We start from the raw sequence: 25039 nt of genomic DNA, 5'->3' as shown, positions 1-25039 counted from the left end.
TAATAATAAAAAAAAATTATTTGGTAAATTCTTATATTTTTATGTACATTGTCAGATGGGCCCAAATAAAATTAGTACTAATTCAAAATCCCATCAAGATTTTGACGAATGGTCAAAAACCCCACCTACCTAGGAACAAAGCTTAATTTTTATTTATTCTCCCATATACTCCCATAACCCCATCCATCCAGAAACAATCATCACTAAAACCTTGGTGTAAATTCTTCCACATCTTTTCCTTTCCTCTCCTATTTCTAGACATTTAAAATGCTTGAATGTATATATTTCAAACATAAGAACCATCATATTGTACACAAACTTCAGATCTTTTTTTTCTCTTAATATGGTCTATGGACACTTTATAGATCAGTCTTTTTTTTTTTTTTTTTTTTTTTTTTTTTTTTTTTTTTTTTTTTTTTTTTTATGAGACGGAGTCTTGCTCTGTCACCCAGGCTGGAGTGCAGTGGCATGATCACAGCTCACTGCAACCTCCACCTCCCGGGTTCAAGCGATTCTCCTGCCTCAGCCTCCCGAGTAGCTGGGACTACAGGCACGCACCACCACACCTGGCTTATTTTTGTATTTTTAGTGGAGACGGGGTTTCACCATGTTGGCCAGGCTGGTCTCGAACTCCTGACCTCGTGATCCACCCGCCTGGGCCTCCCAAAGTGCTGGGATTACAGGTGTGAGCCACCGCCCCCAGCCATCATTTTTTTTTAAGTTGCAAAAAACAGTGTTCCATTTTATGGATTTACCATAACAAATAATGAAAATTCATGTTGTAGTTTACAATTATGTAAGTGCACATATTTACACATATATCTTTGGACACTTTTATGCTTATTTCCAAAACAAAAACTCTTAGCAGTAAATTACCCAGTAAAATTGTATATGCTTTTGATATTTTTATGGACATTGTCAGATGAGCCAAATAAAATTAGAACTAATTTAAAATCCCCTCCAAGAGCATTGGAGTACATTTTTCTCTCAACTGGGGCCAAGAGATATAAACACTTTGAAAAATGTTGAAAGAGGCCTCTTAAGAGAAGAACTTCTCTGTTTTGGTGAATAAATCTGGTTCAATTTTCTTACCTTCAGCCTCTGCCATTGTCAACTCCGCCAAACAGGAGAGAATTAAGAGGGTCAGTGGCATAAGCCTTCTTACAAGCTCCATTTTGGCAAGGGGCTGGGCAGCCTTAAGGACCGATAGCTTTTATAGGCTCTGTGTTACATCAGCTTTCTGGACACCTCCAGGGAAACGTCAGTTCCAGCCACGCAAGGGGTAGATTTGTGTGAGAATAGAGCAGCTGTGTGACTGGTTTCTTATCAGCATTCCCCACACTGAGGGTTCTCTCTCCCCAACTCCTTCCTGGAAGGGTTGCTCCCAGTGGAAGCTCTTTGTAGGGATCTCCAGCAGCTGGTTCCTAGCAGGCACTGAGTTATTTTCCATGAAACTGATGGGGAGCTGTGCCTTTCTTCTGTGCCTGCACATCACAAACAGGTGGCCTCATTGACATCACCGAAGTCTTCAGGGCTCTGCTTTGAGAAGGGAGCTTGTGGGAGAACAAAGGCCTGTGGGGCAAGGCAGAGGGTGCAGCACCTGGGCAAAATCTGGGTCCAGCTGGGACATTCAGATGCCCTGCCAGGTGGCTGACCCTGTGGGGGAGGGGAAGAGCATAGAGAATGAAGAGAAAAAGAGTGCAGATCCAGATTCCGCCACAGCGATTTCTAACCAGTTATGTCTGGAGAGACTGAAGCAGGTGAATTAGTCTCTCAGGCACGGTGTTTTGCAGCCTAGAGAAAGAAATCCTAGTGTCCACAGTGAGACTGGGAGGAGCAAGTGGTGGTGGGTGGGGGCTGTCCTCTTTTCATTCATTCAATCAGTAAATACTACTTATTGATCTTGGGCCTAAGCAATATAGAATTGAATGTGAGAGACACAGTCCTGCCCTCATGAAACTTGTATTCTAAGTGGAAAGTTAGACAACAAAAATAAATGAAGAATTCAACTGGTGAGAGGAGCTACGGATACAATAAACAGGATGACTGCATAGATGGTGTTTGCCTTGGGGTGGGGAGGAAATCTGACAGTGAGAAGGAGGGCATCTTGAGAGATGAAATCTGAACAAAGGCAGAAAGACAAGAGGGAGGCATTCATGGGTGATCTGAGCTTGGGGGTTGCATCTTAGGCAAAAGAGAGGGCAAGTGCACAGGCCCTGAGGCAGAGACCAGGTGGGCACACCTACAATAGTAGGGAATAAAGAACAGCCTGGCTGATCATGAGTGGGAGGAGTGAGCTGAGAGGGGAGGATGGAGAGGAGCAGGTGAAGGTCAGATGGGGAAGGACCCATAGGGCAAATGAGTCTGGGTTTCACTCTAAGTTCAGGTGGAACATATTGAGTGGACAATGCCAGGACTGGCTACTTTCTGAAGAATCTTTGTGCAGCTCTGGGGAGGTGTGACACTCGTGTAGGCTGAGTCTCCTAGGGTGAAACCCTCTGGCTACCGTCAGCCCCTCTGTGTTGTTCTGACTGTGCTGCAGTCCAGGAGGCCTCCCTAGGGAGAGCACAGTCCTACGCTGTGACCCGGGGGATCCATTCCTCGTTGGGCCCTTGCAGGGGAAAGGCAGCACCTGGGATGCTCAGGAGGAGCTTGGACACTCCCCAAGGCCCCTGCCTGGCTCTGCTCCATTCCTATCTGCCTGGGGTGGCTGTGGATTAGGCAGGACTGGGTATCCTGGGGTGACTTAGCAGGGCAGAGATGTTTGAGATGGGGAACCCTTCTGGTTACTAAGCGTTTGCAGCTGTGTCCATGAATACCCACTCCCACCCTGGGCTTTCCCTCTGAACCCCTCTGTCACCCAACGTCCCTAATCCATCTCCACTGAGTGCGAGAGTTTCGTGGCCACACTCTGTCAGGTGGCCCTGGTAAAGGACCCAGGCTTCCAGGTCCAGTCAGGAGAGAAGCCCCCTTCAGGCCTCTGGCAACTTCCTGGGGACCACGGGGTGCTGTGGGGTCACCCTGCATCATCTCACTGCTCCTTCTCTGTCACCTGTGCAAGTCCCCACTTCACATCAAGGACACAGAGGCTCAGATGAGTCAAGGGACTTCCCCTGGTGAAGGCCAAATTGGGATGGGAACCGGCTCCATAGGGCTCTAAAGCCCATGTGTGGTGCTCTGTCCTCCTGCTAATGGGGGTATCCTGAAGACCTTTGTCCCACCCGCCTCCCTCACAGCCCCTGCAATACCTGCACCAGGCATAGTCACCCACATGGGGAGGCCCTGGCACAGGCATCCTGGGTCCAGGCACTGGGCCGCCCACTGGGTGGGGTAGGAGGAGATTTGTATGTGCTCCATCTGTCAGAGGTTGCTGGTGACAAGAGAAAATCAAAGGCAGGGGACAGAGACAGTGCCCGGAAACTTAAGGGGGACAGGTGACCTCCAGCTGGAGGCTGCCCTGACTTGGCCTCTTCCCAAGCATGCTGGGGCTGGAGGCTCAGCCTCCAGGAGGTGCTCGGCCTCTACAGGCAGCTCCTCCACCCACATCTGGCCCATTTCTGTGCCTAGATGTCACAGCTGTTTCCTTCATTTGTGATTTTTGTTTTCCTTTTTACCTCCTTTTAGTAGATTACTAAATCTGTTACTAGCTAATAATTCTTTACATTCAGTATACATGTGATGGTCACAAGCAAGGGTTTAGTTCATGAGAGGAGTGGACATGGCGGTTACAGATAGGGAATCATACTTAGAAAGAGGTTCCAGGAGGTTCAAGGGCAGGAGCTGGAACAGAAGGCAGCTGGGAGTAAAGTGGGGAGGGGTGCTTCCTGCCACCTGTTGTTGTGGTCAGGGAGTCCGGACTTTGGCCTTTGGCTGGTGGTTCGTGTTACAGTTGAAGATGTTGATGGCTGGATCAACACACATCACTGTTACCGTAATCCACGAAGCAGCCACAAGCTCTGGAGATCTGGGGATTGCAGTAGGAAGAAACTGGTTTTCAAAAGGTCCTTTTGAGGTCACTGAGCTCAGGCCTATCTTACATAGGTCAGACAACTTTAACACAGGGAGGTCCTGCCTGGCTTCTCTCACTGTCTTGGATAAATGGACAGGGCGACAGGACAGGTATCAGGACATGACACCATTTTCTGCGGTGGATGTCAACCATCCAAGCCCTCATGAGAGCTAAATGAATGACTCCAGCTGGACAAGATCAGCTGGGCTGAAATTGGAAATGTCCTAAGAACAGTGTGCATCTTCCTTCTTGGGTGGGAGATGGGCTGGACACTTTTATTCCAATTCTCTTTCTTCTGTTGCAGTGCTACAAGCTAAGTCCCCCACATTCCAAAGTGAGTAATAAATATATATAAACAAAGGATGTTTATAATTAACCATCAAAAAATATTGGCAGCAAGGAGGATTATTTTTAATAGTGTACATTTATTCAAAAGTATATAAAACAACACTGTAAATTATATCATCTCACATAAAAACTCTAGAACTTGATTTGAATAACCAAACAATCTACTAAGAAGTATTGCTCATGAAGATTTTTGTGCCCACCTTTCCCAAGTCAGAGGCCCTCATTTATGTCACAACAGCAAGGTGGCAGGGAATCAAAACTGGCACACATTCTACATCCTTCACAGCACTGCAGGGCAGGACAAGACTCCGTGGCAATGGTTTTGGCCTGGCTGTTCTTGGCCCACCACACCTTGTCTGGGTTGTGATTTTTTACAGCCACAGCCTCAGGTTCCTTTGCAGCTCTTGAGAAAAGACACACACAAAGCTCAGGCTTAGAATTTTTCTTCTCAGTCCTTTTGTTAGAACTGTTGGGGGTATCTGGGGAGTTTAGTGCTGAAGCCAGTCAAACATGAACACCAGCCCTATATTAAAGCTTTCTCCCCCCTCTCAAGTTCCTCTCAAATCCTTTCCTCTCCTATGATTGCTATAAATGTAAACTGAGGTTACAAAAGTAAGGGGGAGTGAATTCGCAAGCAAGGTCACCCAGCTGGTCACTGCAGGCCCCCAAGATGCAGGAATGATGGGAAGGTGCTGCAATCAGCTGTGTTCCGGGCTCCGGGATGTGCCACTGTGGACTCCTTAGAATGGGGACACAATTGCATCTGACAACCAATCTCTCTGGTACTTAAAGGGTCTTCTCCTCAAAATATAATCTCTTATCTGACCTACCCTCCCTTGTCCACTGTCCCCCAAGTTTTCCACACGGTTCAGCTGTCCCTGAGATCTAGAGCCCCAGTCATTTTCCCCAAGGCCGCCAGAAACAAATGGAGGAATACCCTGAGAGCTCCCAACTCAGGCAAGAAGAGATCAATCCAGCCCGTCCTCCACATGAGCACAAGGCAGAGCTCTTTCATGCAGCCTCCCCCAGAGTCTGCAGCCTACAGTGCCCAGGACAGAGGGAGGCTTGGCCAAGGTGCTGAATTAAACACCTGATGGTAAACTTAGTGAGGTCCAGTGACAGCCAAGCAGCACTGACGCTCACAGGCCAAAGCTGAGAACATTCTACCAACCCCAACCAGGAAGAAAAAAATAAGACTCTACCCTCAGCTGTCTTTTTGCTTTTACAAAGCTGCCTGTTCTTCTTGCCCTCACCCAGGGTATGGCCACAGCAGCAAGGAATGACCTTGCTCCAACAGGGAGCCCAGGTATCCCACTGAGGGAGTGTTATCCCCTTTTCCCCATGTGACTCACTTTAGTACGTTTTTTATTTTGAACATGTGACTCACGTTAGTGTGTTGTGTATTTTGAAGTAAAGACGGAGCACGACAACTATCAGCAGGAGCAAGGCCGCCAGGATGCCACCAGCAATGACAAGCATAATCACTGTAGGGAGGTCAAAAGACTTCGATGTACCTAGGCAGATAAGTGCAAGCAAGCACTGAGCCCGTGTGGTCTCCCTCCCCACACAACCACTAAGCAATGCCAATGTCAGGGGAAGAAGAGGAAACCCCAAACACAGATCCTTATGTGTGTAAAACACAAATATCTTCCCAGGGCGGCCTAGGATCCCAAGCTGGCCCAGAGATGGAAAAAAAAAGAAAACAAAAAAGTCAGTTTGTCAATGAAAAGGAATGGAAATGCAAAGTCCAGAGAGAAGGCTATCAGAAGGACAAGCAGTGGGAAGAATCTTTCCCTTTAACAGGTGTGATGTGCGGCTGGAAATAACAAGCACGCCTGCCGTGGAGCTGATGGCATCACTCCCCAGCACCTGGGCCTCCTGAGCTATACTCATTTTCAGAGTCAGAAATGACCCCTCACTGGATATCAGGCTCAAAGCTCTTCTATGGAAATGACTGTTTCCAAATGTTACTGTCCCAACAATACTGAGAATATGCAAATCCATTTTGTAAATGATGCATGTTTTAGGAAAAGAACTTTACAATTCTTCCTCTGACAACTGACATTTTTCCTCCTAAATCTTAAATTCTCCCAAGAAATCCAATTTGAGACAATAAATTAGTTTAACTTTCTGAAACTGGGAAAAAGTGAGTCAGGGGAGAAGAATAAACAATCTGATTGCCAAAGCATACTTACCACCTTCTAACTCTTCATGGCTGGATGAAAGCCAACAGTAAAAAAAAATTACAATCAAAGTAAACTTTAGAGAACAGGACATCTTATCAGGAATTTCTCAAACCTTTAATCTGAGAAAGAAAATTCTAATGATTAACATCCAAAGTTGAAGAGCTTGCTTTTAGAAGCAGTCTTCTAGCAGAGCTAGCAGAATAGATATCCACAATCTAGTTCCAACTTCTGTGCCAATCAGGACGCAGGCTGTATGACATCAACGCTCTGGACACCAGCTCTCTTTCATGGAGTTCTGAATTCCATTCCACTTCCAGATATATTTCAGCACCAATGGAAGTAGATATGCCTAAACACTCTCTTAAGCCATGTAATACTCAATCTCCCCTTTTCAGGCTTTGTTTCCCTCAGAGAAAAGTTTCAGTTAAGAGTCTGATTCCCAGAGATGCCACGTTATATTATTTTAAATGTCCAGTTTTCAAAAAAGCCTATCAGAAAGTATGGCCCATAAAGGAGTGGGGGAGCAATAAGTAAAAACTTTTTCTGGAAGAAGCCCAGACATTGGCCCTACTAGAAAAGACTTTTAAAGTCTTTTAAATATGTTCAAAGGAATCCATGTCCAAAAAACTAAAGGAAAATATGAGAATAATGCTTCATCATAAAAAATACCAATAAAGATAAAAATTATTAAAAGAACCAAACAGAAATTATGGCATTGGAAACTACAATAACTGAAATGAAAAATTCACTAGAAGGGCTTAATAGCAGATTTGGATTGACAGAAGAAAGAATCAGTGAACTTCAAGACAGTCGAGATTATCCAAACTGCAATACAGAAAGAAAAAAAAAATTGGTAAAAATGAACACAGGACTTCTGGTTTCTGCACCAACATGTGAAGGGCTTGGGAGTCATCATTCCCATCCTCACAACAAGTAAAAAGCTGAAAAAAGTGACTGAATAAAAGCTGAATCAACAACTCTTACGTCAACCAGAAAATTGAAGTCACAGGGCAAACAGCCACCCCCAAAACTAAAGAGAGAGGTAAATACAGAGAATCCCAGCTTAGGAGCAGAAGCCATTGCCAGAGCCAGCAACTGGTAAGAACACTTACATGGTAACTGATGTCTTCCTGGATGATGAATAGGGACTAGCAGAATATTTAAAAACTCCTGAGGGCCCAATTTTGTTTTGTTTTGTTTTGTTTTGTTGGGTGGGGGTGCACTTTCATGAGTCATATCTCCAGGAGCTCACCAGGTTCTTATAATGAAGACTACAGGAAAATTCCTTTCTGTTTTAGTCTCCACTGACACTGCAGTGGAGGTGGCCTTATTACCACTGTGAGATAATAAAAGTCATGAAATTTCACCAGACCTCCTCTCGCGCCACCCCAGAAGTTAAGTGGAAAGTTGCCCCATTATCTACTGGGTCAGAGAAGAAATCCAGACTCCCCAAGGGGTCTCCAGTGAGATACCACAGGGGTCAGAGTTGAGTCTCTGCTCTTTATTCAGCCTTCTCTGACACCACCCCGGTGGAGGGGTGCTTTAGGAAACTTCTTTACAGCTTGGTAACAGTAGACATCTAGGCTCTCTACTCAGTTTTCGCTGGTGGAGTTGGGATAGGGCCATAGTTTTTTCTACGGTGTTTGCCTAGAATGCAGAAGCTATTGTCTAAAAGTTTTCTGTCTTGTTGAGTTGCCCATTTCCTGGTCTTTTGGCCAGAAAAACTAGTTTCTTGCTGGGGCTCTTTTGTCTGAACCCATTGGTGTTTCCAAGTTGCTCACTTCTTCAGCTCCAAGTTTAGGAATCTGAGTCAGAAAGCAAAACTTATGGAACTCACTACCATGCTATTACTTTGATCCCAAGGTCCCAGCTAGCCTTCCTTCTTCTCGCCACCTATTCAAGTCTTATGTTTGTTTTATGTATAATGTCCATGGATTTTAGTTGTACTTAGGAAGAATAAGAAAAAGTATCTCTTCCCATAAGTGGAAGTCCCCCATATGGGAAGTTTTTAAATCAGTTCTCTGCTTAAAAGCCACAGCCTCTGCACAAACCCTACACTTGCTAAATCCTGAAAATGAGTATCTCCTTAAATTTTGTACCCTGGGCCCTTCGCATGTGTTATCCAGCCCATATCTCAACATAATATCTTTCCAGCCTCATCTCCCTCTGCATTACCCCACACCCCATGTATTTTCATGCCTCTGACCTGGTTAGATGGCCCTCCCTGTCCCTCGCCTCCTCTATCTGCTGAAATACCAAGCCTGCAAGACTTCAATAAAATGCCATGTCCTTATAAAACCTTCACTGATTTCCGCCTCCCTCCCGTGTTAGTTGCTCCTCTCCCTATGTATCCATGCCCTTTGTTTGTGCCTACATGGAAATTTGAATTGTTTACTAGGTGTAGTGGTTCATGCCTGTAATCCCAGCACTTTGGGAGGGTAGGGCAAGAGGACTGGATTGAGCCCAGGAGTTTGAGATCAGCCTTGGCAACATGATGAGACTCCATCTCTACAAAAAATTTTAAAAAGGAAAATGAAAATAAATTAGCCAGATGTGGTAGCAGATGTCTGTAGTCCCTACTCGGGTTCAGAGGGATATAACCCTAAATAAGCTTAGCCATCATTAAGGAGCTAGGCACTGTGGACCCTCCCCATGGAGGTGACTACTTCATCTCTCGGTTTCCCTCTATTTCTGTGGTTACTTGATTGCTGTTTGATAGTCTGTGGGCTTGTGCATTTAAAGTTTGCTTTTTCAAGGTGTTTGTGAGCTCTATGGGGGCAGGAGCTCTGCAACCCTAGGTATCAAAGAACCTAGAACCTATTAGGTGCTGGCACATGTTATGATCAATGACTGAAATCTGAATTTTGTCAATCTGGTACTCACTTTCTCTGACTGAGCTTCTAAATTTAGACAGTGCAGTGGCTCAGACATAGCAATTAAACCCTGACCAATATTATTTCATTTATTAAAAAGAATGCATAATTTCTACATTGCTTATAAGTCACCAACATTTAACTACTTCCAATGTGTTTTAGTAATATCTTTCTGAGTTGTAATGAAGACAACCAGGAGGCAGTAACTAAAATCTCTGTTTGAAAGATGAGGAAACTGAAGCTCAGAGAGTGGAGGTGACTCCCTTGGGTCACACAGCAAGTCACTGGCAGCAAAGAAACTAGGACCCGGTTCTATAATCCTTCCCTCCATCTCCTGCTTCCAAAGTCCAACGCTTTTCCACCCCCAGCCTTCCTGAACCTTCTGAAATGATGTGTTGTTCCCCACTCCCGGTCCCCCTAACTCTATTATTCAAAGGCCGTGATTTTGGCTGTCAGCTGAAAGATCTGCAAATAAATCCCGTTGCATTTCATTTAAGGAAGGGGCTGATTTTTGTGTTGATGTTTTCATTCGAAGCAATATCTCACTGATGATTCACATGTGGTGACTGCTTAAGAGTACTGAGAGGAATGGGGCCATGTATTCCAGATGGCAAAAGGTAGGCAGCAACCGTGCTCAGAATCAGTGGATTCAACTTTGCAAAATGCGATTCCCGATACAGGGGCTGGCCTTTTCTCTATGGAAATTCTCTGTAATTCACATCCACAAGGACTTTCACCCAAGTCAGTTATTTGCAAACTGCCCATCCTGTGACTAACACCTGAGTCAAATGGTTGCAAACACCCTGATGCCTGCTAAATTGCATCTCTGGTGACAGAAGGATCCTGGATCCGAAACTACAAAGCCTGTGAGCTCCCTATTTGACCCAGTTCCCATCTCTGTGCCTCCTCCACAGCTCCTTCTGCTCTGCTCCCAGGAAACTTATCTTTACCTTCAGACTCTTGGTGCAGATGGGGACCTTGCTATGGCCCTGGCAAATGCCATGAGAAGAGTTGGGTTTTGCCCCAGAGAGAGGATCTCCTTAACTGAATCCTTTATTCTCAGAGAAATAAAGATAATGGTGAACAACATGCAATCGGATTTTATGAACTGCCAAGGTTTGAAGACAGTTTCTGTGTCTTTGTAAAATCCAAATGGCACATTTTACTATACGTCCCAGAACCAGATTACACCTCTCTTACCATCTCTGAAATTCCCATCCAGTCTTTCCCTCACCAAACTTTATGACTGCAAAATCAGTTTTAAAAGAACCAAAGAGAAAAAACTGCAAACTTAGTGATGGATTACCATGTTCTACCTTATCAGTGCCTGTCTAGGTGATCCATGCAGATCCCCCGGAGGTGCAGGCACGATGAGGAAGGTCACAATCTGCCACGAACTGGGCTCTGGGATTTGCCCTCTAACTCACAGGCTTAACTTCCACAAAATGTGACAAGGCTGAGTCTGTCAAACCAATCTTTCATTTCTTGGGAGGCATTCTTCTCCATACTCACATGATTCAAGAGAAGTAACAGTTCATCTTTTTTACCTGCATAAATAATGGCTCCTCTGCTCCAGGAAGGGCAAGAAACATTTCAAAAAGAGCTCCAACTTTATCATCATGTGTCAGACATCCCCTTGTCAGGCATCCTCCAGGGTCTTCCCCTCTCACCATTTCTAAGGCAACTGGCGAGGGGAAAAGAGAACAGCTCAAGTACTCTCTAGCTCAGGAAAGGGGAGATCATTCAGCTTGTCAGTTTCTTCAGTCTACAGTGCCTCAGAGAGAGGGAGAGCTCAGCTAACATGCTGAGTTAAACACCCGATAGTAAACTCAATTATTTAAAGTGACAACAAGGCAGCGCTGACACACAGAGCCACCAGGCTGAGGACATTTTATTTACAAGCTCATAGCCCCAAGCCAGAAGGTAAAAAAGCCAAGAGTGTACACAAACATTCCTTTGCCTTTCAACCTCTCCTGCTGTTCTTGGCCTGAACCATATGTGGCTGCCACAGCAAAGAATGCCCCTCCTGAAGCAGACAGTGTCCAGGTATCCCATTTGAAGGGATGTCCCTCATTGTTCAGTGACTCATATCTTTGCCATGGCACATTACAAGAAGACACAATCAGCACAGGGGCAGCACCCAGGAAGAGACCAAAACCAACTACAATCTCTGTCCCAAGACCAGCAGTCTCACCCAACTTGTGGTGGCTTACTTTGTGAAAAGCCAAATATCATCTATGAGGAGCTAAGCAGACGGTGCCAATTATGTTCCCTGTGTAGCGAACAAGCTCCCTGTCCTGCTGTTCTTGACCTGAGCCATCTGTGGCTGCTGCAGCAAGGAGTGACCCTGCTGAAGCAGACAGTGTCAGCGTGGGGAGTCAGCAGTGCTTGCCTTCAAGGGGCAGCCTGGGGGAGGTCATAAAGCCCTGATTCTGCAGCTCAATCCCAGTGAGAACGGCCTTTGACACTGGAAAGACCAGACAGCAAAAGCATCTGAATATCTTTCCCACTTCCAGTGTGTTGAGACCTCAGTCTCAGTCTAGCCATACTGGGGAGTCTCCAGGAGTCTCTTCTTCTTTCCCTTGGCCTAAATCAGGACTGCAGAGCATCCTCACTGGCCCCAAAGGTTCCTTCTCCAGCCCCCTCTCCCCTGAACAGACCCACTACATGTTGCAAAGAGATGTAGACAGTGATTACAGATCGATCTTCATTTCACCTGGACTGAGAAAAATCACCCTGGGTTAGTGCTGCCTCCCTCAGCCACTATATCCCTCCTTCCACTTCCCACCTCTAAACACCAGTGGCCTCATGATGTCCCTAAGCTGCCAGCCCCCAGAGCCAGGCCCAGCCCTGCATTTACATTTCACTGGATGGAGACAAACAGAATTTGGTTGCTTGTGATTGTGGGAATGAGGTTCCTATTTCTTGCTGGCTAATAGCCCAAAGCCACTCTCAGCTCCTACAGGCCACCCACTCACAGGCCCTCTCACTCCAAGGCAGTTTACTTCTCCTTCCCAGGCTAGGAGTAAAGCCCCTCTCTGATGCTCCACCCATCTTCTTTAAAAGGGCTCACCTAATAAGGTCAGATCTACCCAGATAATCTCTACTTTGATTAGCTGAAAGTCAGCTGATTAGTAACCTAGACACAAGAGTGACATTCCATCATATTCGCTGGTCCAGCCTACCCTCTAGGGGATGGGAATATACAGCATATCTGCATGGGGGAGCTGGAATCTTGGGGGTCATCAGAGAACTTTGCCTACCATGAGGTTACTATGTTCCACTTATAAAAGGGAACCATTTTGGTCCAAAACATGAAGCCAACGAGCTTTGCTGCAATTGAATTTTCACTATTCTTTCTTGCTATTACATAAGTCAGTCTTTACAGCAATAAATACTGAATTGCTATCTAATCCATTTACACTTCACAACTGGTCATTTCTCTTATTACATTTAAATAAGTTTATAAAACTCAAATTATCAATACAACGCTGGGAACCTTTACCTCTGCTCCACAAAGGCAGTTTTGCTGTGCTTGTGTATTTATGGTACTTATGTATCTGTTTCCTTGTATTTCTCTAGTTTTGTCATGTTCTCCAAAGCACTCATCATTCAAACTTGCCTCCAGTCAAGTTTTGAGGCCTTAATGACAAGAAGAATGTTATAAACGCTTGAGGAAGTACAAACCCTTCAAACTCATATTTCTAGGCCTTAAACTGTCAAACTGAAGCTTTAAAAAGGAACAAAAGAAAACATTATCAGTTTACTTTTATGTCCCCTAAATGGGCTGGAAGTGCGTGTCAGTGCCTGCTGACCACCTGACAACTACTCAGGCACTGGCAAGGCTGGCTCTGAATACTCTGACGATTCACATGTGGTGACTACTTAAGAGTGTCACTTTCCTCAAGGATCTAGAACTAGAAATACCATTTGACCCAGCCATCCCATTACTGGGTGTATACCCAAAGGATTATAAATCATACTGCTATAAAGACACATGCACACGTATGTTTGTTGCGGCACTATTCACAATAGCAAAGACTTGGAACCAACCCAAATGTCCATCAATGATAGACTGGATTAAGACAATGTGGCACATATACACCATGGAATACTATGCAGCCATAAAAAAGGATGAGTTCATGTCCTTTGTAGGGACATGGATGAAACTGGAAACCATCATTCTCAGCAAACTATTGCAAGGACAGAAAACCAAACACCGCATGTCCTCACTCATGGGTGGGAATTGAACAATGAGAACATATGGACGCAAGAAGGGAAACATCACACACTGGGGCCTGTTGTGGGTTGGGGGGAAGGGAGGGGATAGCATCAGGAGATATACCTAATGTAAATGACGAGTTAATGGGTGCAGCACACCAACATGGCACATGTATACATATGTAACAAACCTGCATGTTGTGCATATGTACCCTAGAACTTAAAGTATAATAATAAAAAAAAGAGTGTCACTGTGCCCCTGTGCATCCCTCTCCATGCACACCTGTTCCCACAGCAGATCACTCCTCCTGCATTCTTGAATGTGCACCTTCGGGTCCTGAAGCAGGAAAGTTCTAGGAACTGGGAGAAGACCACAGAGAGTGGTTACCCAGGTAGCCCTTACTGTCTGTGGGGCACACAGAGCCTCTGAATCCTTCTAAACATGGTGTCCCCAGTACCAGCGAGAAGTACCCCTTGGGCTGGTGCTCCCCAGAGACTACAGAGGGAGCGTGCTAAGGCTTCAGGGCACCCCACCCTCCCTGGCAGTTATGCAACAGACTTCTGTGAGCAAAATCTGAACATAGTTCCTCTAGGGATCTGGCAATATATTAAATTTCCTTAGGCAAGATGCTTTTTTCTTCTTGGAGACTTCAGGTTTCCATCAGCCGTTCCTCTTCGAGGACTCAGGAAACTAGGATCCCACAGAATTGGCCATCCTTGGTCTCTCTGCATCTCTTGGATAGAAGTGGACAGCACACATAAGACAAGGCAAGAACTGACTGATTCTACTGGTAAAGACACAGTAATCCACTTCTTGATTCAGAAGGTTTAGTACTCAGACACTGAAAGAGAGATTAGCCAAAGGCGCCCCAATCCCTGTTCCACACTCCAAATAGGATGACACCAAATGAAACACGTTGGATGACTGCAATGTGAGTTGTGGGATAATTTGTTGCTAAGGAGCCAATTCTATACTAAGGCTAAGTGGTTTAATATTCTGAAGTTGTATTCTGATGGAAGCATGGCAGAAAGCTTTATACCTTATCAGAACAGAGGCAGCCATTAGGAACTGACTCATTAAAGCCTCCCAGAGAAGAGAAGATGGTGAGTGAGAGATGGCCTTGTAGCAGCTCCTTACAAGCCTCTCAAATCCTTCTTGATCCTGGAGGATCAAAGGCATTCCACCAAGCCTCAGATTAACTAGGGTTCAGACCTTGTCTTGCATGGTCAGAAAGGTGGAAAGGTGCAAGGTTGCCACGGTGCAATGGCAGAGCCATTCCCTTATATACTCTTGTACCAACTGTCATAGGTCAGGAACCTGGAAAACAAACTCTGACACAGAGGCTTGTGTACAGGAGGCTCCCTGGGGAGTGTATTCAAAATCCACCCCTGTGAGGGGTGAGGGAAGCAGGACTGAAGAGTCAATGAACTATGAAGCAGCTGCAATAAAAGGTTCCCACCAACTCCCTGGAGAGTTTAAGGCTAGGCTGGCCCTTCTGAGATGCCCCATTGAGGCAGTGTGCTCAGACCTTTATATGCCTATATTGACTAGTCACTGGATGAGGAGTTGTTCAAGGAGGGCCTGTGAACAACTGTCTTGAATTCCTGGAGAGCAGTGGCACTGAGAGCCATCAGCTGCCAACACTCCAGGCAGGTTGTATTTTGTCCTGGCACAGCCCCTTCCACCAACATTTTGGTCTGACTTTTTTTCTTTAACTTGCACACAGTAAAGTTCGCTCTTTGTGATGTACAGTAGTATGGGTTTTGACAAATGCACAGAATCAGGTATTTGTCCACAACAGTTCCATAAAGAACAGTTCCATCGCCTTAAAAAGTTCCCTTCTGTGGCCCCTACAGTCAGCTTCTCCCCTATATGCCACCACTTGGCAACCACGGATCAATTTTCCATCCTTTTGTTTTGGGTTTGCAGATTGTCATATAAAGTAAATCATATTATACTTAGCCTTTTGGACCTGGCGTTGTGCACTTAGGAAAATGCATTTAATATTTGTATATCGATAGTTTCTTTTTAGGGTAAAGTACTATTCTGTTGTTTGACTGGACCACAGTTTATCCATTCATACATTGAAGGACATGTGGATTTATTTCCAGGTTTTGACAATTATAAAAAAGCTGCTATAATACATCCCATACCAGTTTTTGTGTGAAGGTAAGTTTTCAGTTCATTTGGTAAATACCTAAGGGTAGAATTGCTGGGTTGTGTATTCAGTGTATGTCTGACTTTATAAAAAACTGCCAAACTGTTTTACAGAGTGGTTGTATCATTTTTTATTCTCGCTAGCAATGAAATTGAATTCTAGCAGCTATGTTTACTTGTCAGCATTTGATAATGTCAGAGGACTTTTTTGTTTGTTTGCTTGCTTGTCATTCTAATACATCTGAAGTGGTATCTGGCTGTTATTATTTGATTCATTACTAATAATTTTGAGCATCTTTTCATATGCTTATTTGCCATCCATATGCTTATTGGTAGATAACTTCCTTGATAAAGTATCTTTTTAGCTCTTTTGCTTATTTCTTGAAATTAGGTATTTACTTTATTATTCAGTTTTTAGAGTTCCTTCTTTATATGCTCTGGATCTAAGCCCTTTATGAAATATGTGATTTGCAAATATTTTCTCCTAGTCTACGGCTTTTCTTTTCATTCTTTTAAGTGTGTCTTCAATAAAGCAAGTTTTTAATTAGATAAATTCCAATTTATCCTTTTATTCATGGATTATATTTTTGTTGTCATATCTAAAATGTCATTGCCAAACCCACTGTCATACAGATTTTCTCCTGTTTTCTTCTATATGTTTTATAGTTTTATATTTTACATTTAGGTCTACAATTAATATTGCTTTAGTTTTTGTAAATGAGGTATATGTTGAGGTTCATTTTTTGGCACATGGACATCCAATTGGTTTATAAAAACTTTGCCTTTGAAAATTTTTCAAAAATCATCTTGTTTTTGTCGATCTGTTTCTGGGCTCTCCATTCTGTTCCACTGATCTATGTCAAACTGCATTGATCACTGTAGCTTCAAAATAAGTCTTAAAATTAATAGTGTGAGTCCTTAAACTTTGTTATTTTTCGGTTTGTTTTGGCTATTCTAATTCCTTTGCCTCTTCGTATACATTTTAGAATAAACTTGTAGCTATCTACAAAAACTTTCTACATTGAATCTGTAGATCAAATTGGGGAGAAGTAACATCTTAATAGTGGATTTTCCTATCCATAAACATGGACTATAGCCATTTATTTAGATATTCTTTGATTAATTTCCATCAACGTTTTATAATACTCAGAATACAGATCTTACACAAAGTTTATTAGATTTATACCTAAATGCTTCTTTAACTTTTAGTGCTATTGTAAACAGTATTATTTTCAAGTCTCAAATTCCAGTTGTTCATTGCTGGTACCCAGGAGCAGTGAATTTTTATATATTGACATCATTGCTGAGCTCACATCCTGAGCCACTGGGACATTCTTTAAAAACTAGTCAGCCGTATCATTTTTCCTGCTCTAAGAGTACCCATTGACCTTAGAGTAAAATCCAAACTCCTTATCTGACCTACACAGACCTTCATAATCTGACCATTTACCTGCCTCTCTTTTCTGTCACCACCTCCCATCTTGCTTCCTTTCATTGACATTCAAGCCACAATGGCCCTCCTTCCCTTACTGTGTAGACATGCCCAGTTGCTTCCTGCCTCTAGGCCTTAGCCCCTGTCTGTTTCTTTGCCTAACATGCACCAACCCCTCCCCAAGACATGTCACACCTGAGTGCATTCCTCTTTATGTCTTTGCTAAAATTTCCCCTTCTCCAAATGGCATTCTTTGGCCATATTATTGAACCCCCACCTACAAGACACCCTGTGTCTCATCACCTTGTTTAATTAGATTCTAGACAGCAATTATAATTTAATTTTGGTTTATTTGCTGTGTGTCTCCCCTATTTAGAATATAAATGCCATGACAGCATGGACCGTCTCTCATGTTCATTTCAATATTCATGTTCCCTAGAATAAGACTCAGGAAGTATATGCATTTTAGAAATCTGGAGGAGAAAGAAGAGAAAAAAGAAAAGTAAATACATGAAGTTATTAACAGTGATTGTCTATACGTGGTTGGGATTGTGGAATTTTATTATTTTTCTTTTCAGTGTATTTCTTATTTTTCTATAATAAACATGTACTGTTCTTCAAATGAGTTATTTTTAAGTAAAAATAAATGAATAAAAGGCCCTTGCTTTTAGGGACTTTTCAGCCAATAATAAGCAAAATGGCTGTTGCATTATATATGGAGATTAGAAAGAATAAGTCAGGTTCATTACAAACTGGGTTTTTTTTTAACACAAATGCAAATAATTCTTCTAGTATGACAACGTTCCTTCTGCCTTATATTTTCTTTGCTCTTTTAAGGACTATAAACAGAGACATCATAACTACTTTTCTCTCAGGTGTCCAAATGGGAGAAACCAATTGCTGATGATATTTAGCTAAATGACTGTGTAAGAATCACCTGAGGAAAGTATATTCCCACTCATTGTGTGGCCAACTCTTCTTAGTACCAAGTGCAGTCTCTATCAAGCAAATCAAGCTGCAGGGCCAGCTTGGGAGGAGACAGACTAAAGGAAACCCATGAAGCATTGAATCTGAGCTCAATTTCAATGAGAACCATTCCTGAACAGTGGAAAGACCAGAGACATCAGAACCATCTTTCCCACTTCCATTAAGCCAAGGCATTTGGTCTTATCACCAGGACATGTAGCTTTTTGGCCATGTTGAAGAATCTCTGTGGAAAGAATTCAGCTGCTCCTACCTACAGGTAACAGTAACATCCACAATCACAAAGTAATAGCTGATATTACACTGATTGATGACTTCATGCCTGGCACTAGCTCTTAGATATTTCATTCTCTTAAGAGACCCTATGAGGTAGGTAATACTATTATCATCCCCATTTTATTAATGGAGGCAATAACAGATGGGAAAACATGGACATATGGAGGTTAAGAATTTGTCCAAGGCCATATAGCTAGCAGGGAAAAGGGCCAAGAATTGAACTCAGCAAATCTGGTTCCAGAGGCAGGCTATAAACCACAAGACTCGTGGTTAGCAAACTGTATGTGCATTCAAATCAGCTACAGAGCTTTCAAAAGTCTTCTTAGAACAGTTTTCTATTTATTTTTAAATTGAGTAGATAGGACAGAATTCCCATATGTCCCTCTCCCCTGCTCACATACACTGTTATTTTATTTTATTCAATCTGTCCTGTTTAGTTCTGTTCAATTCCTTAGTGAATACTTCATTTACACTGATTCACTGAAGTAACAACCTCAAAACTTCATTACCATCCATAGGCATAGCCTCAGATGATGTTGCCAGGGCTCTTTACCAACATCTCCTGACTGTTTTTCCATTTCCTGGTTTCATTTTCAGGCCGGCCCCCTCCACATACTGGGCCAGTGTCAGCTACAAGCCCAGATCCTTAAGATCTATGATCTAAAAAGGAGAGAGATAATGTCCTTTTCCAGCGTGCACAAGTCCTACAAAAGGACTTTGTTCTTCCCTGGATAACTTGCCATTGAATTGTACCAGTCCCTGTGGAAAAAGGGACAAGGGCCCATGATCTTGTTCAGGTCAGGGTCACATGCACTGTCACTGATAACTCCTGCCACAATCACAATGGATAAGTGGTGAAGCTCATCCCAAAAGGAAAGGGATTCAGAGCAAACTGAAACAACCCATGTTCGCTATAGAAAGCAAGAGTGAAAAACATGAAGTTGTTGAAAAAGTTAGCATTACAGTAATTTTATTCTGATCATTTAATACAAGAAAGCCAAATAGGAATTCAAGTTTTCACCTTTATTTTTGGCATTGATGAATAATGAAGAACCTTAGCTTCTTCATACTTCCACAGTTCACTGGAGTTAAAACAATCAGGTATTACATATTTCACTTGCTTTTTTAAAAGTTCTCCTAAAAAGCTGTGAGAATTCTACACCAGCATGGGTCACTGTTGCATAATGTCACTGAGGTCTGTTGTGTGTACTACTTTTCACCAGCAAAGGAAAAATGATGGATTTTTTGAGTAACTTTTGTATACATATTTAGGTACTACACTTTTACTAATAAAAGTAACTTTGACAAGAAAAAACATCTTGTATTACTGTGGTGCATTTGTTACAATTAATGGGACAATATTAATATATTAACTAAGTTCAGCAATTTATATTCAGTTTTCTCACTCTGTGTGTTGTACAGTCCTATAGGTTTTGACAAATACACATATCCACCATTATAATATCACATGCAGATTAATTTTGCCCCCAAAATCCCATGCTTCACTTATTCAACATTACCCTTCTCCTTTCCCCCTGCCAGACCCTGGCAGCCATTCTTTTAATTGTCTGTGTAGTTTTGCCTTATCCAGAATGTCACATAGTTGGAACCGTATAGTATGTAGCCTTTTAAGGCTAACTTGTTTCAACTGGCAATGTACACTTAAGGTTTCTCCATGTCATTTTGTTACTTGACAGCTCATTTATTTTTATCACGGAACAATATTCCATTATATGAAAATAGCAGTTTCTTTAGTTACCTACTGAAGGACATCTTAGTTGCTTCCAGCTTTTGCCAATTATGAATAAAGCTACTATAAAAATTCATGTGCAGGTTTTTGTGTACCAATAGATTTTCAGCTCAGCTGTATAAATAACTAGGAGTCCAACTGCTGAGTCATTATGTACCATTCAAAATTCCAACCAGCAGTGAATGAGAATTCCTGATGCTGTGTATACCCACCAGCATCATTTGGTATTCTCAGGTTTTGTTTTTTTATTTTAGCCATTCTAATACATACTTGTTAAGTATGATGTTTGTACATGTTCTTTATTAACCTGAAGAAGTTTCCATCTATTTCTAGTTTGCTGAATTTTTTTTACGATGAATGGGTGTTGAATTTTGTCAAATCCTCTTTTCTGCATCTATTGATATGATTTTTATTCTTTCATTCTTTATGTGATAGGTTACACTAATTGGTTTTCAATATTGAATCAGAAACATACTAGAATACCTTACACACCTGGAGTAACTCCCACTTGCTGTTGATATATAATACTTTTTCTACTTGTTGGATTCTATTTGATATTTTGTTGAGGATTTTTGCATCTGTGTTCATGAGAGGTATTGGTCTGTATGTTTCCATTCTCCTAATGATTTTACTTTGCTTTGGTGTTAGGGTAATGCTGGCCTCATATAATGAATTAGGAAGTGTTTCTGTGCTTCTATTTTCTGGATAAAACTGCATAAAATTTGTATTATTTTTGCCACAAATGTTTGGGAAAATTCACAAGTGAACTCATCTGGTGCTAGTGCTTTATTTTTTGGAAAGGTAATTATTAATTTTTTTGTTTTTACTAGATATAGGCCTATTTAGATTATCTATTTCTCCTTTCTAAGTTTGGGTACATTGTGTCTTTCAAGAAATTGATCCATTTCATCTGTTATCAAATTCGGAGACAGCTGTTTGTATTATTCTTTTTTTATCTTTTTTTTTTGAGATGGAGTCTCACTCTGTTGCCCAGCTGGAGTGCAGTGGTGTGATCTTGGCTCACTGCAACCTCTACCTCCCAGGTTCAAGCGATTCTCCTGCCTCAGCCTCCCGAGTAGCTGGAACTACAGGTGCATGCCACCACACCTCGTTAGTTTTTTATTTTTAGTAGAGATGGGGTTTCACCATGTTGGCCAGGCTAGTCTCTAACTCCTTACCTCAGGTCACCCGCCCAGCTCAGCCTCCCAAAGTGCTGATATTACAGGCATGAGCCACCGCACCTGACCTCCTTTTTTATCCTTTTAATGCCTGTGGAATAAATACTAATGGTCCCACTTTCATTTCTAATATTAATAACTTGTGTTTTTTTTAGCCTGACCAGAGGCCTATCAACTTTATCTATCTTTTCAAACAACCAGCTTTTGATTTCATTGATTTTTTTCTCTGTCAATTTCATTGATTTTTGCTTATTTTTATTATGTCTTCTCTTCTGCTTGTTTTAGGTATACAGGCATACCTTGTTTTACTGTGCTTCACTGTACTGTGCCTCATAGATACTGCATTTTTTGCAAACTGAAGATTTCTGGCCACCCTGTATTAAGAAGGTCTATCAGTGCCATTTTTCCAACAGCATGTGCTTACTTGTGTCTCTGCTGTCACATTTTGGTAATTCTTACAATATTTCAAACCTTTGCTTTATTATTATATATGTCATGGGGATCTGTGATCAGCAATCTTTGATGTTACTATTGCCATTGTTTTGGTCCACCATGAATCATGACCGTGTAACATGGCAGACTTAATCAACAAATTGTGTTCTAAGTACTCCACTGACTGCCATTCCCTCATCTCTCTCCCTATTCTCAGGCCTCCCTATTCCCTGAGACACAAAAATATCGAAATGATAACAATTAATACCCCTACAATGGTCTCTAAGTGTTCAAATGAAAGGAAGAGTCACATACGTCATATTTTAAATCAAAAGCTAGAAATGATTAAGCTTAGTGAGTAAGGCATGTTGAAAACCCAGATAAGCTGACAACTAGGCCTCTTGCATGAAACAGTTACCAAGTTGGAATGCAAAGGAAAAGTTCTCAAAGGAAATTAAAAGTGCTACTCCAGTGAACACACAGATAAGAATGCAAAATAGCTTTATTGCTGATATGAATAAAGTTTTAGTGGTCTGGATAGAAGATCAAACCAGCCACAACATTCCCTTAAGCCAAAAACTAATCCAGAGCAATGCCCTAACTCTCTTCAATTCTGTGAAAGCTAAGAAAGGTAAGGAAGCTGCATAAGAACAAATTGAAGGCGGCAGCAAGGCTAGGGGAGGGGCACCTGCCATTGCTCAGGCTTGAGTAGGTAAACAAAGCAGCAGGGAAGCTTGAACTCGGTGGAGTCCACCACAGCTCAAGGAGGTCTGCCTGCCTCGGTAGGCTCCACTTCTGGGGGCAGGGCACAGACAAACAAAAGGCAGCAATAACTTCTGCAGACTTAAATGTCCCTGTCTGATAGCTTTGAAGAGAGTAGTGGTTCTCCCAGCACGCAGCTGGAGATCTGAGAACGGGCAGACTGCATCCTCAAGTGGGTCCCTGACCCCTGAGTAGCCTACCTGGGAGGCACTCCCCAGAAGGGGCGGACTGACACCTCACACGGCCAGGTACTCCTCTGAGACAAAGCTTCCAGAAGAACAATCAGGCAGCAGCATATGCGGTTCACCAATATCCACTGTTCTGCAGCCACCGCTGCTGATACCCAGCCAAACAGGGTCTGGAGTGGACCTCCAGCAAACTCCAACAGACTTGCAGCTGAGGGTCCTCTCTGTTAGAAGGAAAACTAACAAACAGAAAGGACATCCACACCAAAAACCCATCTGTACGTCACCAACATCAAAGACCAAAGGTAGATAAAACCACAAAGATGGGAAAAAAACAGAGCAGAAAAACTGGAAACTCTAAAAATCAGAGCACCTCTCCTCCTCCAAAGGAATGCAGCTCCTCACCAGCAATGGAACAAAGCTGGACGGAGAATGACTTTGACGAGTTGAAAGAGGAAGGCTTCAGAAGATCAAACTACTCCGAGCTAAAGGAGGAAGTTCAAACCAATGGCAAAGAAGTTAAAAACTTTGAAAAAAATTAGACGAATGGGTAACTAGAATAACCAATGCAGAGAAGTCCTTAAAGGACCTGATGGAGCTGAAAACCACGGCACGAGAACTATGTGATGAATGCACAAGCCTCAGTAACCGATGCGATCAACTGGAAGAAAGGGTATCAGCGATGGAAGACGAAATGAATGAAATGAAGCGAGAAGAGAAGTTTAGAGAAAAAAGAATAAAAAGAAACAAACAAAGCCTCCAAGAAATATGGGACTATGTGAACAGACCAAATCTACGTCTAACTGGTATACCTGAAAGTGACGGGGAGAATGGAACCAAGTTGGAAAACACTCTGCAGGATATTATCCAGGAGAACTTCCCCAATCTAGCAAGGCAGGCCAACATTCAAATTCAGGAAATACAGAAATGCCACCAAGATACTCCTCGAGAAGAGCAACTCCAAGACACATAATTGTCAGATTCACCAAAGTTGAAATGAAGGAAAAAATGTTAAGGGCAGCCAGGGAGAAAGGTCGGGTTACCCACAAAGGGAAGCCCATCAGACTAACAGCTAATCTCTCAGCAGAAACTCTACAAGCCAGAAGAGAGTGGGGGCCAATATTCAACATTCTTAAAGAAAAGAATTTTCAACCCATAATTTCATATCCAGCCAAACTAAGCTTCATAAGTGAAGGAGAAATAAAATCCTTTACAGACAAGCAAATGCTGAGAGATTTTGTCACCACCAGGCCTGCCCTAAAAGAGCTCCTGAAGGAAGCACTAAACATGGAAAGGAACAACCAGTACCAGTCACTACAAAACATGCCAAATTGTAAAGACCATCAAGGCTAGGAAGAAACTGCATCAACTAATGAGCAAAATAACCAGCTAACATCATAATGACAGGATCAAATTCACACATAACAACACTAACCTTAAATGTAAATGGGCTAAATGCTCCAATTAAAAGACACAGACTGGCAAATTGGATAAAGAGTCAAGACCCATCAGTGTGCTGTATTCAGGAAACCCATCTCACATGCAGAGACACACATAGGCTCAAAATAAAGGGATGGAGGAAGATCTATCAAGCAAATGGAAAACAAAAAAAGGCAGGGGTTGCAATCCTAGTCTTGGAAAAAACAGACTTTAAACCAACAAAGATCAAAAGAGACAAAGAAGGCCATTACATGTAAAGGGATCAATTCAACAAGAACTAACCATCCTAAGTACATATGGACCCACTACAGGAGCACCCAGATTCATAAAGCAAGTCCTTAGTAAACTACAAAGAGACTTAGACTCCCACACAATAATAATGGGAGACTTTAACACCCCACTGTCAACATTAGACAGATCAATGAGACAGAAAATTAACAAGGATATCCAGGAATTGAACTCAGCTCTGCACCAAGCAGACCTAATAGACATCTACAGAACTCTCCACCCCAAATCAACAGAATATACATTCTTTTCAGCACCACACCACACCTATTCCAAGATTGACCACATAGTTGGAAGTAAAGCACTCCTCAGCAAATGTAAAAGAACAGAAATTATAACAAACTGTCTCTCAGACCACAGTGCAATCAAACTAGAACTCAGGATTAAGAAACTCACTTAAAACCGCTCAACTACATGGAAACTGAACAACCTGCTCCTGAATGACTACTGGGTATATAACGAAATGAAGGCATAAATAAAGATGTTCTTTGAAACCAATGAGAACAAAGACACAACATAC

The 25039-nt window shown here is 42.5% G+C and overlaps 1 protein-coding gene across 5 annotated transcripts in view; it reads right to left on the bottom strand.

Annotated features, from left to right (window-relative positions):
• Positions 1-25039, bottom strand: part of LOC116482488 (protein FAM24B) — a 57505-nt gene that overhangs the window by 23586 nt on the left and 8880 nt on the right. The window contains exons 1-3 of one of the 5 annotated variants that reach the window (XM_058435931.1): positions 6553-6708; positions 5745-5871; positions 4415-4760 (exon numbers count right to left, since the gene is read on the bottom strand). The exons of 1 other annotated variant lie outside the window; for it this stretch is intronic. In XM_058435931.1, coding sequence (XP_058291914.1) covers positions 4568-4760; positions 5745-5871; positions 6553-6634 — 402 coding nt within the window. In that variant the 5' untranslated portion in view covers positions 6635-6708 and the 3' untranslated portion in view covers positions 4415-4567. Of the gene's footprint in view, positions 1-4414; positions 4761-5744; positions 5872-6552; positions 6709-25039 lie in introns of those variants that run through there. 3 more of the 5 variants (XM_058435932.1, XM_058435933.1, XM_058435934.1) reach the window with 3 other exon arrangements.

This window comes from Hylobates moloch, unplaced genomic scaffold (genome assembly GCF_009828535.3).
Source record: "Hylobates moloch isolate HMO894 unplaced genomic scaffold, HMol_V3 SCAFFOLD_3, whole genome shotgun sequence".
Classification (NCBI taxonomy): domain Eukaryota; kingdom Metazoa; phylum Chordata; class Mammalia; order Primates; family Hylobatidae; genus Hylobates; species Hylobates moloch.
The sequence above is the reverse complement of the archived record's forward strand: the minus strand, read 5'-3'. Positions and strand labels throughout refer to the sequence as shown.